The following is a 19,527-nucleotide window of genomic DNA, read 5'->3' as shown; positions in this document are numbered from 1 at the left end:
TTATAAATAGCAGTATGTCAGCCCAGGTCAAGTTTGAAACCAAATGAATGTGCACAAACTTACAAGAAAGCTGTAAGAACTAAAAAGAATATTCCACTGGAGCAATCCAGGTTTTGAAGCCTAAGGAATTTGGGCCACTTGCCAAAGATTTTGGAATTTTGGACTATATAAAGAAACATGGAACTGTATCTAGGATGTAGCAAAACCTCTAAGACATGATTGAAGCTTTTACCGCAACAATCCTTTGTGTCAGATACTGCATTGAGCCTCTTACGTGTTAATATTAAGTCATCTGCTTCAATCAAACTTGTGTGAGGTTGGTGTTATTATTCCCATTTTACAGGTGAGGAAAAAAGGCAACAGAAGTTCGTCGCTTGCTTAAGGACACACGACTAAACAGGAGTGGCACTTGATTTTGATTTCGGGTAGTCTAGCACTGGGGTCTGCCTGGGACCCCTGTGTCATGCCGCGTGTTAGCTCTTGGCCTCTTCTGGAAGTTAAGAGATGAGTCCGGCTCTTCTTTCTATATTGCAGGGCCACAAAAGCCATTGTCCTATTGAAGCAGATCTTGCTCAGAATTAAACTCCTTTTAACTATGAAACTTACCCTTACTTGTTAACATCCGGCTTCATTTCACCGAGGGGTTGGAATGGCTTGTAAAATATACGCAATCCCAATGATTATGATGAATAATCAGGGGGATTAGAGCAAAGGGGAAAAAAGGAATACGTCGGCGTCACATTATTTTCACTACTGTTTATGTGTAATGTAGCCTAGGTTCAGCGTGTGTCAATAAAAATTTTATTTTGTAGATCTCTGTGTTGTTTCCTCAAGTCATTTGCATGATTGGAAAAAGAGTGTTGGTGACCCATATGTCTTCTAACCATGCCGACGTCTGTCATCATTGAATTGCTTCACAGGCCCATTTCAAAAACAAGCTGAAGCTGGCACTTATTGGTCAGAGCCTTTTCGGACAGGAAGTGTACAGTCACCTCCGCAAAGAGGGCCACCGAGTTGTGGGCGTGTTCACGGTTCCAGACAAGGATGGCAAAACTGACCCGCTGGGTGAGTGTATCTTGGAACAGCTGAATCAAGGACTCTGCACTGACCCAGCCGGCTTAGGCCCCAGCTCAGACCCCTTATGCCTTGTTGGCATTTCTAAAGCTCTATTTCTTTGCCACAGCTCCCAAAGACCCAGACTACCTGCCTCCCCCCTGGATTCTGCTACACGCACTCTGCCTCTTGAAAGCCTTCTCAAGCTAAGTCTATTTGCAGACTCAAAAATGCTCCCTTGTCTGTGGGCCCCAAGACAAAGATGCAGGCCCCCACTGTGTTAAGAATTTCTCCACTTACCTCCAAGGTCCCTCAGAGGAATTTTCAGGTTTATGTTTTTTCTGAACTACACTTGTGACTTTCCAAAGGTGTTATGAAGCATCTAGAATAATGTCTGATTCAGAGGTGCCAATGGAATTGAAGAGAGGACCACATCCAATAATAGAAATTGATGTGGGGTCATAAAGAATATATTTATGTCAGAACAATGATAGCTTGGCTGCTTGGCTATTAAGGTAAGGTAAAGAAGATAGCCATTCTCAAAGCAAACGTACAATGAGATTCTGATTTACAAGTATGCAGTTGACCCTGAACAACACAGGGGTTTGAGGTGCTGACCCCCTACCTAGTCAAATCTCCACATATTACTTTTGACTCCCCCAAAACTTAACAAAAAATAGCCTACTATTGACTAGAAGGAAGTCTTAACTGTTAAACAGTTTATTACCACATATTTTGTATGTTATATGTATCGTATACTGTAGTCTTATGATAAAGTAAGCTAGAGAAAAGAAAATGTTATTTAAAAAATCATAAGGAAGAGAAAATACATTGACAGTACTATATTTATTTAAAAAATTCACATATAAGTGGACCCACACGGTTCAAACCCGATTGTTCAAGAGTCAACTATAGTTATGTTGAGGACGGGTGCAAGACACGGAGATAGAAATGGTCTACAAATTGTACAGATAGGGCATAAGAATGAGCAACTAGCTATCCTGGCTTATAAATCAGATCTTCAGAAATCACTGGAACAATGCGACAGACATATTGGCTGATAAACACTGATCAGTGATAACCCTAAAATTGTAGCCTTTTTTCTTGGAAGAAATAGTTCTGGGGCTTATCCTATCTTGTTATACTTTTAAAAATATTATATTTTAACTTTTTTTTTCAAGAGTCATGCTAAAAAAAGTTGGGTCAAAGAGCACATATGCATATATGAATTTAATCACTTGATTTAGAAATTATCCTTGGGGGGACACCTGGGTGGCTCATTCAGTTGAGTGTCCATCTGACCCTTGGTTTCAGCTCAGGTCATGATCCCAGGGTCGTGGAATAGAGCCCTATGTTGGGCTCTATGCTGAGTGTGGAGCCTGCTTAAGATTCTCTCCCTCTGCCCCTCTCCCCCACCCCTGTGCGTGCGCACGCTCTCTCTCTCTTTCCCCAAAAGGCAAGAAAGAAAGAAAGAAAGAAAGAAAGAAAGAAAGAAAGAAATTATCCTTGTTTCAGAAAAAAGCTACCCCAACCTGGGGAATTGTGAGGGAATCTGCCTCATGAATTTGGACCTGGTTCCCAAGGCAGAAAGGGACGGATGCCTATTACTGGGACTATCTGTCCTATTATTAGCTATTTGCAGCAGCTTTGTGGCAGGGGGGATATTTGGGAGGACTCATATTTGGGATATCAGATTGGTTGTTGAATCAGGGAAGCCCCAAATAATATTAGCTTAAGTAACATGGAAGTCCATTTCTCAAGTCTGAGTTGGCCATTGGAGCTGTTGTGGCAGCTCTATATTTATCACAATGCAGACTCTTGCTGTTTGTTGTTTTCTTATTGTCAACACTGGGCTTCCATCTCATGGTCCAAGATAGCTGCTTTTAAAAAAAAATTTTGTTTAATGTTTATTTATTTTTTGAGAGAGAGAGAAACAGAGTGTGAGCCGGGGAGGGGCAGAGAGAGAGAGGGAGACACAGAATCTGAAGCAGGCTCCGGGCTCCGAGCTGTCAGCACAGAGCCCGATGCAGGGCTCGAATTCACAAGCTATGAGATCATGACCTGAGCCGAAGTCAGACGCTTAACTGACTGAGCCACCCAGGCTCCCCCAAGATAGCCGCTTTAGCCCCAACTGTCCAGTCTGCATTCTAGCAAGCAGGAAGGGAAAGATGGGAAGCAGAAGGCAAGCCTTTATCCCGAAGTTGCACATATTATTCCCATTTGTATCCCACTCGCTAAAACGTAGTCACAGCCCAAATCTATTTGTAGGATAGACAGAGAAACATAGATTTTATTCAGGGTGGCTATGTGCTCAGCTAAAGTAGAAGAATCTTTGCTAGAGATTGAAGGGGGACAGCTAGCAGTCTCTGCCATGTACATGAACTTCAGAAGAATTACAAGCATGTGACTCTTAAAACTCCTTTAAAAGTATGGCCTGGGAAACTAACTTTCCCTAGTGTCTGGTCCCGGGGCCGGGACCTCCTTTCCGTTCGTTGTGGCCATTTGGGCTGCTAGCAAAACATAGAAAAGAAAAACTACCAACTTGACTTGTAGAGTAGCCTGGGATGTAGTACAGCATATAGTTAACTGTATATGTTCTGGAGTCATGCAGTTAATCTGACTCTGCCACTTACTAGCTGCATGAGGTTGGGCAAGTTGTTAAAACCCATTAAGCTTAGTTCAACAGCACCCATCTTACATGGGTTAGATGACATAATGTATATAATGTGCTCATCCCTGTGCCTAATTCATGAAAAGGGATCAAAATGACAGTGGCAAACTATTCTTGTTATCAGAATAGCCAACTAGAGCAGTGGAAAATAGCCCTGGGCAGCCACAAATTACTATGGAAGGATCATAGCCTATCTCAGTGTAGTAGATTTTTAAAATGAAGACTTCTAGGTGTGCCTGGGTGGCTCAGTTAGTTAAACCTCCAACTCTTAATTTCAGCTCAGGTCATGATCCTATAGTCATGGGATTGAGCCTTGCATTGGGCTCTGTGCTGACGGCATGGAGCCTGCTTGGGATTCTTTCTTTCTCTGTCCCTCCCCCACTTGTGCTTGTGCACACACTCTCTCTCTCACTCTCTCTCTTTCTCTCTCTCTCTCTCTGTATCTCAAACTAAATAAACTTAAAAAAAAATGAAGACTTCTAAGTTTTTCATTTGATTTTTCTTTCCCAGTTTAACGTTGCACAGTTTCCTCCCAATTTCACATTTTTTACCACCATTTATTCATTTTCTTATTATCTGAAAATGATTTATTTACCGTTTTTTGAACATTTTATGAACATTATTATACTGGTCTCTCACATCCTTCCAAGTGTATTGATCAAGGCATCAGCTTGATGGCCAGATTTCTTCAGGACTCACTTAAGATTTGTAACTATGCTTTCTGGTGGAGGCATTATCCCCTCCAAAGTCAACGAAGGTTGATTAAATGGGGGAGAAAGGAAAAGGAGCCCAAAAATACAGATAAAAAGCCTTTCTTAAAGCTTTAAAAAATTGCCTAAAATGTAGTTGCTTTGTATTGTTGGTGGAAAATAAATATATATACTTAATATATGTAAGGTATGTAGTTAGTAAAAATGATATTTTATTATGGAAAAAAATGAGCTGGTGCTACCGGCACTTTGGAGGGCCACTCCTTTTCCACACAGAGGTAAATGGAAGATGGTAGATGTTCTTTTGGGAAGAGAGAACATTTTCCACAGGAATGAGCCTCAAATCTTCTCCAGTATGGCAGAACCCTCACGAGGAGCATGTATTCTCCATTCTTGGCCTCTCTCTTCCACTAATTTATCTGACTGGTGAATTTGGGAGAAGGAACTAGATAATAGACAAGCCCAGCTCAGATCAAAAACGTCCTCTCTTCATCTTTTGGGATCTGCCTGTTTGGTGGAGAAAATGTGTTCTCATTATAGTTTGCTCTGTAATAAAAATGACTTCCCTCCAGGAAACAGGCATGGGATGGGACTCATGGTTTTCCATCTGTGCCAGAGGCTGAGTACGTCTAATCTGAGTGGTGATGTAGCAGAACTTGGCTCCAAATCTAAAAAAAAACAAACAAATATTCTTTAAGTGGCTATATCAGTAATAAAAGTATAATTTTTTTATCTGTAAAAGAGAAAAGCTTTAGTTAAAATTTTAAAATGTTGGGGCACCTGAGTGGCTCAGTTGGTTAAGCATCTGACTCTTGATTTCGGCTCAGGCATGATCTCACAGTTTTGTGAGTTCAAGCCCTGCATCTGACAATAAGTGTGGAGCTTGGTTGGGATTCTCTTTGTGTCCCTCCCACCTCTTGCATGCACCTGTTCTCTCTCTCTCAAAATAAATAAATAAACTTAAAATTTTTTTAAATGTTATGTAGCCACAAACTTTTTTTTAAGTTTTATTTATTTATTTTTGGGAAGTGGGGGCAGAGAGAGAGAAAGAGAGAGAAAATCCCAAGCAGACCCCATATTATCAGCTCAGAGCCTGATGTGGGACTTGATCCTGTGAACCGTGAGATCATGACCTGAGCTGAAATCAAGAGTCTGATGCTTAACTGACTAAACCACCCAGGCACCCCTAGTCACAAACTTTTGAGTTTAAATATATTATGCCTCAAATATATAGGTAAAAAATCGCATTAGAAAAATGGATGGATCATGATAAAATTGTAACAGGTCAAATTCTGGTGACCATCTAAATTGTTCTTCAACGTGTTTTATTTGTCAATGTTTCATGAAGCTGGAAAACTGCAATGTGTGAATCCACACATTGCACATATAAACTTATGGCCAAATTTTTTTTTAATGAAAATCATTTTCTCTTTCCTGCTCAGCTTTAGCTGCAGAGAAAGATGGGACCCCCGTGTTCAAGTTCCCCAGATGGAGAGTCAAGGGCAAGACCATAAAGGAGGTGGCAGAGGCCTACAAATCTGTGGGTGCTGAGCTAAACGTGCTTCCCTTCTGCACACAGTTTATCCCCATGGATGTAATTGACAGCCCAAAGTATGGCTCCATCATATATCACCCCTCCATCCTTCCCAGGCATAGAGGAGCCTCTGCTATCAACTGGTGAGCATTTTTTTAAATTACAGAGAAGATGGGCCTATTTCCATCGCCTATAATCTTCTATTTTTTTACCTAGGGGATCAAAGAACTAGGTGTGCTTGAGGAGGTGTGAGGCCCTGATTGATTGCTACTATTGCATGAACTCCCCTGAGACATAGAGGTACAGCATGGGCTAGATAGCATTTCCCAAGAATAGTCTATGGCGTACTGGCTTCATTAGGCTTAACTAAGTAACTGAGCAAACAAAGGTTTGCAAACAAAGGTTCTATAGTCAGAACCCTTAACTAAGTAACTGAGCAAACAAAGGTTCTATAGTCAGACAACTTTGGTTTATGATGGATTTCTTGATCACAGGACTTCTTAGAACCTATTATATGTGTTGAGTGAGAGAGCATTATAATCTCTAAGAGGGAATCTGAGTATACAATGTTCCCAAACTTATTCGACCATAGAACTGTTTTTTGCACAGAGAATCTCAAGCACATGTCAGGAAATGCTGAATTACCTGAAATTATCTTCTTTGTTATCTGTCTTCTGTTCAACTTTAAGCTCCTTGAGGGAAGCGGCTATGATCTAACATTTTTATTGCTGTAGGTACACTTTTCTGCCTTCTCTCCTTTACCTGTGCATCTCCTTGATATCTCTCAGTGTCAAGTTATTAATTAGGCAGAAAACTACACTTAGTTTCAATGTGGTGAATAACACTTCATTGTATATGCATGAATTGATTTTTTTTTCTTTTTGCTCTTGTAAATGGTACTGTGTGGTTATCTTTGCATTTAAACTTGTAGTTTTTCTCATTTCACATTTCTTCTACATGCAGAATCACTGGGTCAAAGTATATGAATGTTTGCAAGTCTCTTGATAACATAATGCCAATTAATTCCTCAATATTTCTGAAAAGAGTGATTGATTGATTCATTGACTTAGATCTTGCTCGATTAGTAGCTCTGAGATTTAAAATTATTTAGGTCATATTGCAAATGACATATCAGATAAAGGGTTAGTATCCAAAATCTACAAAGAACTTAACAAATTCAACACCCCCAAAACGAATAATCCAGTGAAGAAATGGGCAAAAGACATGAATAGACACTTCTCCAAAGAAGACATCCAGATGGCCAACTGACACATGAAAAAATGCTCAACATCACTCATCATCAGGGAAATACAAATCAAAACCACAATAAGATACCACCTTACACCTGTCAGAATGGCTAACATTAACAACTCAGGCAACAACAGATGTTGGCGAGGATGCGGAGAAAGAGGATCTCTTTTGCATTGTTGGTGGGAATGCAAGCTGGTGCAGCCACTCTGGAAAACAGTATGGAGGTTCCTCAAAAAACTAAAAATAGAACTACCCTACGACCCAGCAATTGCACTATTAGGTATTTATCCAAGGGACACAGGTGTGCTGTTTCGAAGGGACACATGCACCCCCATGTTTATAGCAGCACTATCAACAATAGCCAAAGTATGGAAAGGGCCCAAATGTCCACCAATGGATGAATAGATAAAGAAGATGTGGTATATAAATACAATGGAGTATTAGTCAGCAATCAAAAAGAATGAAATCTTGCCATTTGCAACCACGTGGATGGAACTGGAGGGTATTATGCTAAGTGAAATTAGTCAGTCAGAGAAAGACAAAAATCATATGACTTCACTCATATGAGGACTTTAAGAGACAAAACAGATGAACATAAGGGAAGGGAAACAAAAATAATATGAAAACAGGGAGGGGGACAAAACAGAAGGGACTCATAAATATGGAGAACAAACTGAGGGTTGCTGGAGGGGTTGTGGGAGGGGGGATGGGCTAAATGGGTAAGGGACATTAAGGAATCTACTGAAATCATTGCTTCACTATATACTAACTAATTTGGATATAAATTTTAAAAAATAAAAAATAAAGTTAAATAAAAAAAAAAGAAATTATACCACAAAAAAAAAAAATTTAGGTCATAAACATGGATGATGTCGATATTAGCCTGCTCTCTGATATACTTTTATATGTATTTGTTCACATATTCAGCTTATTGATTGTATTATATGCTCTTAAGGGCCAACATTTTCTTTTTCTTTTTTTGTTTTTTAAGTTTATTTATTTATTTTGGGAGAAAGAGAGTGTGTGCGTGAGTGTGTACATGAGTGGGGGAGGGGCAGAGAGAGAGGTAGAGAGAATCCCAAGTAGGCTCTGTGCTACCAGTGCAGAGCCCCACATGGTGCTCAGTCCCATGAACTGTGAGATCATGACCTGAGCCAAAATCAAGAGTCAGATGCCCAACCAAGTGAGCCACCCAGGAGCCCCCAGGGCCAACATTTTCTCTTAGGCTAAGCTTCCTAGAGCATAAAATACAAAGAGTTGGATTAACCAACCATCTTTTACTATAATTTACATGGACAATCTAGAGCTAATTCTAGCTCTGACACTTATGTCCAAATTATATCATCTCAATTAATAATCAGTTCTCCTTTACTGAGTATCTTCCGCTTTATTTTCCTTTATCTTATTCTGCCTAATACAGGGTCAACTATGATGTAGGAATTGGACCCAGGTGGGCAAAATTGCTTGATGCCACAGTAGAAAGCTGGCAACTGGCAGTAAATGAGTGGTAGTAATGATGGGCTCCAGTGCCCTTTTGAATAGACTAGCAGTCATTAGTGTGTATTAACAAGAAAGACTATAGATATGGGAATGTACAAAATAGTGGTACCATTAAGTAGTGATTTTATGAATGCTGACATCTCCTGGCTTTGCTGTTAATTTCTCATGGTAGCTTCCCTCACTGTCTACTTTCCACTATAACTATCTTGTACTTTAATATCACTAACGTATCACTTTGTCATACATTATACCAACATTTTAAGTTGAAGCTCTTCTTTTCACAGGACTCTAATTATGGGAGATAAGAAAGCTGGGTTTTCTGTTTTCTGGGCTGATGATGGTTTAGACACAGGACCCATCCTTCTTCAGAAGTCATGTGATGTTGAACCCAATGATACAGTGGATGCACTTTATAATCGGTTTCTCTTTCCTGAAGGAATCAAAGCCATGGTTAGTATATTTATGCCATCGAGAAGAATTTAGTAAACCTTTAAGATTTTAGAAATATTTTTCTTTTTTTGAGAATTTTCCTATATTAATTGTTATACACAGTATAAAGCTGAAAAACAAAATTAGATTTTATATTTGCCAGTAGGATGGTATATTTAGGGTGGAAATCTGAATGTTAAAATTTCTTAGTTTGTGAAGCTATCTTGTTCTTCTGAGAGCACTGATAAAATGGATGAAGTAGCAATGAAATGGCTTCATTTATTTTGCCAAATACTTGAATCTTCAACCCTGTTTATAATGACTAATTGTAAAGAAGTGTACAGACTCTTAAGAAATTTTGCTATGGAAGTTGGACTTCCTTCAAAAGTATTTGAAATCAGTCTATGTAACAGGGTGAAATTTGGCATTGCTTAATTTTTTCAGATGTGCTCTGGGTAAAAAGCTCAAAGCACGTGCACCACAACATAAAAATATATTAGCTTGTAGAAATACTGAAAGATAATTTCAGTGTTATTTAATTTTTTCCGAGTTCGATATATATAGTAGAAGCAGCCACATAGAGATGGACATTAGGAAAAAGCAGCAGCTGTGGATTTAGGAGGAAAGACAGAAGTGATTTGTTTGTATCATTTAATGATTAAGAGAGTAGGGCACTGGTGTCAGAAAGACACCAAAGTTCTCATTCTACTGCTTACCTGTTGTGACAGTAGGCAAGTCACTTAGCTTCGCCAGCCTTGGTTTCCTTATCTGTAAAGTGTAGATAACTGCCTGACTTACAGGCATGCTATGAAAATTAGGTAGCATTTGTGTAACGTGCCTGGCACACAGTAGGTGCTAAAAAATCATCATTACAATCAAAATAGTGTTGGGTGTGTTCAGTGGCATTTGCTCAAGCCCAGATCATGTATCCAATGATATTATGGCTACACGTGGGCAAGTGAATGAGCTATGAACTGGCCCTGTTCTCAGGTCTCTCCATCTGCATACTTTTGGGGGGTGGGTGTTGGTCAGCAGCTGTGTATGCTGAGAGCGAGGTCTGGGAACTGAAGCTCAGGTAGGCCTCCCCATGAAGGAGAGAGACTCTCAAGGCAAACGAGAATCTGGCACAGAAGAGAATTCAGGACACAGCCCAAAGGCAATCAAACTCATGGGTAGATTTTAATTATTTTTAAATTTCAGGTGTCCTACACTAGAAAGTAAGTTGAATTTCTTAAATATAACAACGTACCACTTTCTAGAATCATCATGATAAATAGAAATCACTCACAGTGACTTATTTTACAATTATATTACTGAAATTCCCACTGGGTCATCAAGGGATGTTGAAATTTGTTGAAACTAGGGAGTCATTTTTAAGAGTACAGGCTTGATATTGGCAATAGGTGACTTGGATGGAGATCTTGCTTCTGATGCCTATTGGCTACCTCTGCTCTTGAGCTAGTTGCTTCACTTAGGCCTCGTTTTTCTCATCTGTAAAACCAGAATAATAATATCTACCTGGCAGGATTGGTGTGATGTCTGCAAAGGATATTTTCTATGAAGTAGCTATCACATTGCCTGGCACATAGATGGACCTGAAGAAATGGTAGTTGTCTATTATTATAGTCTGACTCTCTGGACAGATTTCTATGTAGCAATTCTGTTTTGCAGAGCTTCAATTAAACAGATGATGCCATTGCTGACCATTGGGCTATAACCCAGATAATGTTTTTGGTTTTAGGTGGAAGCTGTTCAACTCATAGCCGATGGAAAAGCTCCTCGCATTCCCCAACCAGAAGAAGGAGCAACATATGAAGGCATCCAGAAAAAGGAAAATGCTGAGGTATTTATATCCACTCAATAATACACCCCAAAGTTCTTGGCCATTTACCTTTAAGTAGTTCCCAACGTACAATTTCCTGGCCAAAGGGTAGATCTCCAATCCAGCCTATTCTATGCTTACCCAACCCCACTTCCACCACTGATGGAGAGAGATGTTTCTATTGCCTTTGACACTCATAGCATTAGGAGATTCAGCTTTGTGCTTTCCTAGATTTCTTGGGATCAGTCTGCCGAAGTTTTGCATAACTGGATCCGAGGTCATGATAAAGTCCCTGGAGCTTGGACAGAGATAAATGGACAGGTATGTGCCAGGGACCAATTTTGTGTGTGTGTGTGTGTGTGTATGTGTGTGTGTGTGTGTTACCTTTGTAAAAGGTATTACACATAAGTCCTCTGGTTCTTTCCTTGGTCATGAAGAGGGTCTGTGATTCTAGGTGTATGTGACCAGCTGGATGAAAACACCCCCATCTTTACTCGTACTGAGCATTTGCTGTGAAGCAGATGCTAGGCACAGCCTCTGCTCTCAAGGAGCCTGCAGTTTTATGGAGAAAGCAGAGAAGTGAATAAGCACTCACAAGGCAATAAGACAAATATTATCCTTGAGGCCCAGACTCAGGTGCAGTAGGAAAGGCTTCCTAGAAAAGCTGGTCCATTTGTTTCCCCTTCAAGAGGTCAGCAGGTAGAGAAGGAAACAAAGAAGCAAAGACCCAGAGATAGGAGAGTGTTACCCAGTCTAGGAGTCCCAAAGAGCCTCAGGTGTGAGGAGCAGGTGGGAGAGGTGGCCGGGGCGGGGGGTGGGGGGGGGTGGGGGGGGCGGGGGCGGGGGGGGGGGAGGCAGGGGAGGAGCAGGAAAGGCCTTATAATCCCTGGGAAATCTCAACCCAACTTGGCTCTCAAGTTTCAGCTCTCCTTGGGAGTTCCCTGACTTCACAGGCCCGTGCTGGCCAGGTTGGGGGTCCCTCCTCCTGGTCCAACAACCCCCTGTCTGCCTCTGACACAGCGTATTATATATTGTCAGGGTCTCTTTATTTATCAATCCCCCCACCCCTACTAGGCTTTGTACTCCATAGGGCAAGGACTTCATGTTATTGTCTTGATAATATCCTCACTTAAGTAGGATTCTTAGTATGTATTAGGTGCCAACAAAAATATGTGGGATCAGGAAGGACCAAGAGAGGGAGTTTAGTGCAGTAGTTAAGTGAGTGGGAACTGAAGCCAGAATGTTTCTGTTAAAATTCTGGCTCTGGGGTGCCTGGGTGGCGCAGTCGGTTAAGCGTCCGACTTCAGCCAGGTCACGATCTCGCGGTCCGTGAGTTCGAGCCCCGCGTCGGGCTCTGGGCTGATGGCTCAGAGCCTGGAGCCTGTTTCCGATTCTGTGTCTCCCTCTCTCTCTGCCCCTCCCCCGTTCATGCTCTGTCTCTCTCTGTCCCAAAAATAAATAAACGTTGAAAAAAAAAATTTATAAAATTCTGGCTCTGCCACTGTTTGCTGAGTAATCTCAGGCAGGTTACTTAACCAGCGGGGCTTTGGGTTCCTTATTGCAAATGGGACTAATAATAGCACCTGGGTGGCTCAGTTGGTTAAGCATCTGACTCTTGATTTTGGCTTGGGTCATGATCTCACGGTTCAGGGATCAAGCCCTGCATCGGGCTCCACTAACAGCATAGAATCTGCTTGGGGTTCTCTCTCTCCCTCCCCCCCCCCCCCCCGCCCCTCTCTTGCGCATGCACACACACACACTCTCTCTCAAAATAAATACACTTAAAAAATAATAATAGTGTCTCTTTTATTGGCTACAGGTCATTGTGAAAATTAAGTGAGTTAATACATGTTAATTCATTTACATACTGAGTTCTGGGCATGTGTATTCAATAAATGTTAACTATTATAATCTTCAATAGATGATAGCTAATAGTCATAGAATTACAATCACAAATCAATTACCATCACGTTTTCTTAGTTACAGTCTGGATCCAGTCCTGTTTCCATGAACTGACCCACAAAGCACCCTGTACTTCCCATCAGTAATCGCACTGGACTGTAATCATCTGGTTGCTACCTGCGCCTGCCCTCACTGACTCTCTACCATCACCACCTCCCCTCCCCTTTGAAAATCGAAGTCTGCAAGACCTTTTTGTTTCATTTACCTTCGTATCCATGTGAAGAAATGATAAATGTCATCTGGTTGTGAGGCATTCTTGAAACTCTTCAGTCTTACATTCATAAACTATCTCTTGCTCGGTGTCATTTCCACAGATGCTTGATACAGTCTCCCACATTGGGGTGTTCCGATTTTATCAGAGATGATGATTCCAACTGGAGCTTTTTTGCAGGGAGTGCTGTTTGCACACACCCCTGTTTGTAGGTGTAACTCCCTCATTTCACATGGGTTTGATCTCTTTATTAGATGGTCACATTTTATGGCTCGTCATTGCTGAAAAGCTCCGTGCCTTCTGGAGAACCACTGGAAATCAAAGGTGCCACGAAGCCTGGTCTTGTTACCAAAAATGGACTTGTTCTTTTTGGTAATGATGGAAAAGCAGTGAGTGTTCAATATGGTCACCTATAAAGTAACATTTTTGGTTTCCTTCTATAACCCAAGCTACTAAGGAAATACCTTTTACAAGGTAATCCAGCTTTGCAGTGGGACATGGGAGGCTCGAGATACCCATGCCCTATTTCTGTCGGGGGATGAGCTGGCTCTGTGTGCCTAGTTGAGAACAAGTCTCCCTAGGATGAGCCTCAAGGACCTGTGCAGTCACCTTGGTGGCACAGTAGAAAGAGTTTGGAATTTAGTCAGGAAACAGGATGTGAATCCCTGCTCTGCTACTTACTGGTCTTGTGGAGGCTGCTTCTCCCCTGAGTCTCTGTTTCCTCATCTATAAAACAGACAGTAGTCCCATCTGTCTGCCTTCCCACTGCTGGAGCCCAGGAGGCTAAATGCAATGGATGTGGCCCTCTTCAGATGCTCCTTGCCTTTGCCTTCCATGCAGGCAGCCACCCTCACTGCTGTGCTTGGAAGCATGGGCCCTTGGCCCCAGTGGGCTCTTTGAAGAAAGCAAAGGGGAATTTGCAGCTTACAGATATATTCTGGTAGCTGGCAGGGTAGATCAGTTATTAAGATTGTAGGCTTCAGGGTCCAGCTGCTTCTCGGTTGTAACCCCAGCTGTGCGGCATTGGGCAAATCACTTACCCTCACTGAGTCTCCATTTCCTCATCAGTAAAATGGGGATAGTAATGGCACCTGCTTCCATCGGGATTTATGAGACTAAAATGAGATACGTGCATCCATACATGAATACATAGCACTGTGCCTGCTACAGAGTAAGTGTTCAGATGATGGGAGGAGGAGGAAGAGGAGGAGGAGGGAGAGGAGGAGGGGGAGGAGGAGGAAGAGGAGTTACAGTAGGTTTTAGTCTACATATATATCCAAATGCCAATTTTTTGGGAGCTTATTACCCATTTTGAGATGTATCTACCCCTAGACTTAACTTTCTCCTTTCTGCTGCCTTTATTAAAATACCATTTCAGTCCTTTTACAAATAATGGTGAGTGCTTTCTATCCATATTTTTGTATTTGCCAAATAAGCTGCCCCTTGTATTTGTGTAATCTATGACACGTCTTCCCCTACCAACCTCACTTTTGAATTGTCCTAATCTTCAATCCTTCTGTTTGTCTTGTTGCTGCACTGTAGCTGATGGTGAGGAATTTGCAGTTTGAAGATGGAAGAATGATTCCAGCCTCTCAGTACTTTTCAGCGGGTGAGACCTCAGTGCTAGAACTTACAGCCGAAGAGGTGAAGGTGGCAGGGACCATCAAGGTGAACATGTGATGTCCTTAATGTTACCCTTACCTTGCAAAACTGAAGCATTTTTGCAACTGTACCATCAGTCTTCAGAGTAGTGAGGATGGAACTTTATTTCTCCTCTTTTTTGTGTTAGCCATAGTAGGAATCAACTCCAAAATGTATATGCAAAGTTATTTCTCACTCACAAAATAATCCCAGGCAGTTCTAGGTTGGCAGGGGGATTAGAGGTGAAGCTGGAATGTGAGGATTAGGGGTGGAGTCATTCAGGGACCCAGGCTATGCTATCTTCAAAGTCACCTACAGTCCAGGCAGCCAAAAAGGGCAAAAGCGCACAGAGAATTGTGTGAAGGAGGTTCTTCATGGGTCAAGACTGGGTGTCAAGTTCACCTCCGCTCATGCTCATTGGCTAGAAGTCAGTCATACGGCTACATCTAACTTGAAGAGTTGCTAAAAAATATAGTCAGACCATGTATCCAAGATGAAAAAAAAAAAAGTAGGTTTGGTGAGGCACTGGTCAGTCTCTGCCACTGTGTTTTTCATGGCACGCCCTTCATAAAAATTATCCTTGCCGTATAGGTCATCTGGGCTGGAATTTTAAGTAACGTCCCTGTTATTGAAGACTCGACAGACTTCTTTAAATCTGGAGCAAGCTCAATGGATGTTGTCAGGTAAAACTATCACCCTGTTGACTCACACCCCTCCACTGGGGATTTTGACTTTGACTTTGAAGATCCAATCCAATCCTTTGTTCTGGATGTTATCACTCTACCATTATTCTATTTCTCTTTTCTTCATCTTTTTTGGATTGTTTGTTTCCACGGCCAAACACATATCTTTGTTCCTTTCTCTGTCACTAGCCAGGAGTTGTTTTCATATCTCCTGTATACCTAGAAAATCAGTGCTTCTAATTGTTTGTTTCTTTTTAAAATTCGTCCTCACATTTGTTAGCTAATTTTCCTCCAATATGACACTGGAGTTGGGAAGCTCTAAATGAGAATTTTTTTTTTGATGTTTATTTATTTTTGAGAGAGGAGAAACATAGTGCAAGCAGGGGAGGAGCAGAAGAAGAGGAAGACACAGAGGATCCAGGTTCTGAGCTGTCAGCACAGAGCCCAATGCAGGGCTTGAACCCATGAACCATAAGATCATGACCTGAGCTAAAGTCGGACGCTTAACCGACTGAGCCACCAAGGTTCCCCTCAAAAATAATTTTGATTCTGCTTAGTACCAACACTAACCAAGTAATAAAACAAATGTTTGCTCCATTCTTATATATGATCTACAGAAAATATTATACAATGTCTTTTGTTTCATAATCTTTATTTACATTAGGGACTTTTCTTTATTCCTTATTCCTTGAGCACCTTTGAAAGGATAGGAACTGATTTTATGTGCCCCTTAATTATCTTGCTTGCAAGTAAGTAAAATGTTTTTGCCTTGGTTTCTTTTATCATAGCCATGCACAAAGTTAAAGACAAAAGAATATCCACTGTCCCTCCAGACACCTTTTAGGGGCACCTGGGTGGCTCAGTTGGTTAAGCCTCCAACTCTAGGTTTCAGCTCAGGTCATGATCTCGCGGCTTGTGAGATTGAGCCCTGCATTGGGGTCTGTGCTGATAACATGGAGTCTGCTCAAGATTCTCTCTCTCTCTCTCTCTCTCTCTCTGTCCCTCTCTGCCACTCCCCCTCTCATGCACACACATGTGCACGTGTGTTTTCTGTCTCTCTCAAAATAAATAAACAGTAAAAAATTTGTTAGAATGCAGCTTTTTGATTTTGTTCTCCCGGTCTTATCAATTTCTTCAGTTATCATAGAAGATCTCATAGGTGGTAAATAGGCATGTGACATGTCTTATCTCAAAGCAACTTGACAAATGTAATGACACAGTGCCCCTAAACTCTTTTAAAAATGTAAGTAACATGAACTGGTTCTTACCTGAAGGCTGGTTGAAGAGATCAGACAGAAGTGCGGTGGGCTTCAACTACAGAATGAAGATGTGTATCTGGCCACCAAGTTTGAAGACTTCATTCAGAAAGTTGTGAGGAAACTGAGAGGAGAAGAATCAGAAGAGGAGCTGGTGGTGGATTATGTAAGCTTTTCTGTGCTTCAGGAAATCTAAATCATTAGGACCCATACACTATAAAGGAATGTGGTTCCTTTTGTCCATTTGTTTTTACATTTATGACCTTTTATTTATTTATTTATTTATTTATTTTTAATGTTTATTTATTTATTTTTTGAGAGAGAGACAGAGTGTGAGTAGGGGAGGGGCAGAGAGAGAGAGACGGGGGGGAGGGGGAGACACAGAATCTGAAGCAGGCTCCAGGCTCTGAGCTGTCAGCACAGAGCCTGATGCGGGACTTGAACTCACAAACTGTGAGATCATGACCTGAGCCGAGGTCAGACACTTAACTGACTGAGCCACCCAGGCGCCCCACATTTTAAATACCTTTTAAAACAGGTATTTTAGTGACTTATAATTCAGACACCATTACATTCACCCTTTAAAAATGTACAGTTAAGGGACACCTGGGTGGCTTACTCAGTTAAGTGTCTGACTCTTGATCATGATCTCCCATGATGATCTCGTGGTCATGGGATGGAGCCCCATATCAAGCCCTGAGTCGGGCTCCAAATTGCACATGGAGGCTGCGTGGGATTCTTTCTCTCTCTCTGCCTCTGCCCCTCCCCCACTTGCGTGCCCTCCTTCTCTCTTAAAATAATAAACATTTAAAGAAATTAAAATGTACAGTTCAGTAGTTGTTTTGCTTTTTAGAGAGAGAGAGAGGGTGCATGTGCAGGGGAGAGGGGCAGAGGGAGAGAGGAAGAATCTTCTCTCCCCAATATGAGGTTCAATCCCATAACTCTGGGATCATGACTTGAGCCAAAGTCAAGACCCCACTGCTCAACCCACTGAGCCACCCAGACGCCCCCAGTTCAGTGGTTTTAAGTATATTCATAGAGTTGTGCAACCATCACCACTATCTGATTGTGGAACTTTTTTTTTCTTATTATGCCCAAGTTTATTTATTTTTTTATTTTAGCATGCTACAAAATATCAATATGCACTGAATGAAAACACATTACATATCTTAGTTCCAAAGAGTTTTCATCTATGTAAGGCTAGGCCTTTAGAGAAAACCACGTGTTAACTGAAATGGTTGTAGTGCCCCTATTCTCTACCAGTTCTCTCTTCTGAGTCTTTTTTTTTTTTTAATTTAAATCCAAGTTAGTTAACATATAGTGTGATAAGGATTTTAGGAATAGAAATTAGTGATTCATCACTTACGTATAACACCCAGTGCTCATCCCAACAAGTGTCCTCCTTCATGCCCCACACCCATTTAGCCCATTCCCCCACCCAACACTCCTCCAGCAACCCTCGGTTTGTTCTCTTTATTTAAGAGTCTCTTACGGTTTGTCTCTTACGTTTTATCTTATTTTTGCTTCCCTTCCCCTATGTTCATCTGTTTTGTTTCTTAAAGTCCACATATGAGTGATGTCATATGATATTTGTCTTTCTCTGACTGACTGATTTCACTTAGCATGATACACTCTAGTTCCATCCATGTTGTTGCAAATGGCAAGAGTTTATTCTTTTTGACCACCAAGTAATATTCCATTGTATATGTATGCCACATCTTCTTTATCCATTCATCCATTGATGGACAGCTGGGCTTTTTCCATACTTTGGCTATTGTCAACACCACTGCTATAAACATTGAGGTGCATGTGCCCCTTCTAAACAGCACACCTGTGTCCCTTGGATAAATACCTAATAGTGCAATTGCTGCGTTGTAGGGTAGCTCAATTTTTAATTTGAGAAACCACCATGCTGTTTTCCAGAGTGGCTGCACCAGTTTGCATTTCCACCAGCAGTGCAAAAGGATTCCTCTTTCTCCACATCCTCGCCAACATCTGTGGTTGCCTGAGTTGTTAATTTAATTTTAGCCATTCTGACAGGTGTGAGTAGTATCTTATTGTGATTTTGACTTGTATTTCCCTGATGATGAGTGATGTTGAACATTTTTTCATGTGTCTGTTAGTCATCTGGATGTCTTCTTTGGAGGAGTGTCTATTCATGTCTTTTGCCCATTTCTTCACTGGATTAGTTGTTTTTTGGGTGTTGAGTTTGATAAGCTCTTTATAGATTTTGGATACTAACCCTTTATCTGATATGTCATTTGCAAATATCTTCTCCCGTTCCATCAGTTGCCTTTTAGTTTTGCTGATTGTTTCCTTCTCTGTGCAGGAGTTTTTTATTTTGATGAGGTCCCAATACTTCATTTTTGCTTTTGTTTCCCATGCTTCCAGAGACATGTCAAGAAGTTGGCTGCAGTCGAGGTCAAAGAGGTTGTTGCCTGTTTTCTCCTCTAGGATTTTGATGGCTTCCTGACTTATGTTTAGGTCTTTCATCTACTTTGAATTTATTTTTGTGTATGGTGTAAGGAATTGGTCCAGGTTCATTCTTCTGCATGTCGCTGTCCAGTTTTCCCAGCACCACTTGCTGAAGAGACTGTCTTTTTTCCATTGGATATGATTTCCTGTTTTGTCAAAGATTAGTTGGCCATACGTTTGTGGGTCCATTTCTGGGTTCTCTATTCTGTTCCATTGATCTATGTGTTTGTTTTCATGCCAGTACCATACTGTCTTGATGATTACAGCTTTGTAATACAGCTTGAAGTCCGGGATTGTGGTACCTCCAGCTTTGGTTTTCTTTTTCAGGA

At 41.2% G+C, this 19,527-nt stretch overlaps 1 protein-coding gene across 2 annotated transcripts in view; it reads left to right on the top strand.

The window, feature by feature from the left end:
• The window catches only part of ALDH1L2 (aldehyde dehydrogenase 1 family member L2), a 66,573-nt gene that overhangs the window by 11,027 nt on the left and 36,019 nt on the right, over positions 1–19,527 (top strand). Inside the window, exons 2-10 of one of the 2 annotated variants that reach the window (XM_047066114.1) lie at positions 921–1,065; positions 5,877–6,111; positions 9,004–9,169; positions 10,890–10,991; positions 11,202–11,291; positions 13,398–13,532; positions 14,686–14,811; positions 15,376–15,467; positions 16,742–16,889. In XM_047066114.1, coding sequence (XP_046922070.1) covers positions 921–1,065; positions 5,877–6,111; positions 9,004–9,169; positions 10,890–10,991; positions 11,202–11,291; positions 13,398–13,532; positions 14,686–14,811; positions 15,376–15,467; positions 16,742–16,889 — 1,239 coding nt within the window. Of the gene's footprint in view, positions 1–920; positions 1,066–5,876; positions 6,112–9,003; positions 9,170–10,889; positions 10,992–11,201; positions 11,292–13,397; positions 13,533–14,685; positions 14,812–15,375; positions 15,468–16,741; positions 16,890–19,527 lie in introns of those variants that run through there. The other variant, XM_047066115.1, reaches the window with a different exon arrangement.

This window comes from Lynx rufus, unplaced genomic scaffold, assembly GCF_022079265.1.
Source record: "Lynx rufus isolate CCGP_SWC_20201006 ecotype Redwood Valley unplaced genomic scaffold, mLynRuf1.p SCAF_7, whole genome shotgun sequence".
Lineage (NCBI taxonomy): Eukaryota > Metazoa > Chordata > Mammalia > Carnivora > Felidae > Lynx > Lynx rufus.
The sequence above is the reverse complement of the archived record's forward strand: the minus strand, read 5'-3'. Positions and strand labels throughout refer to the sequence as shown.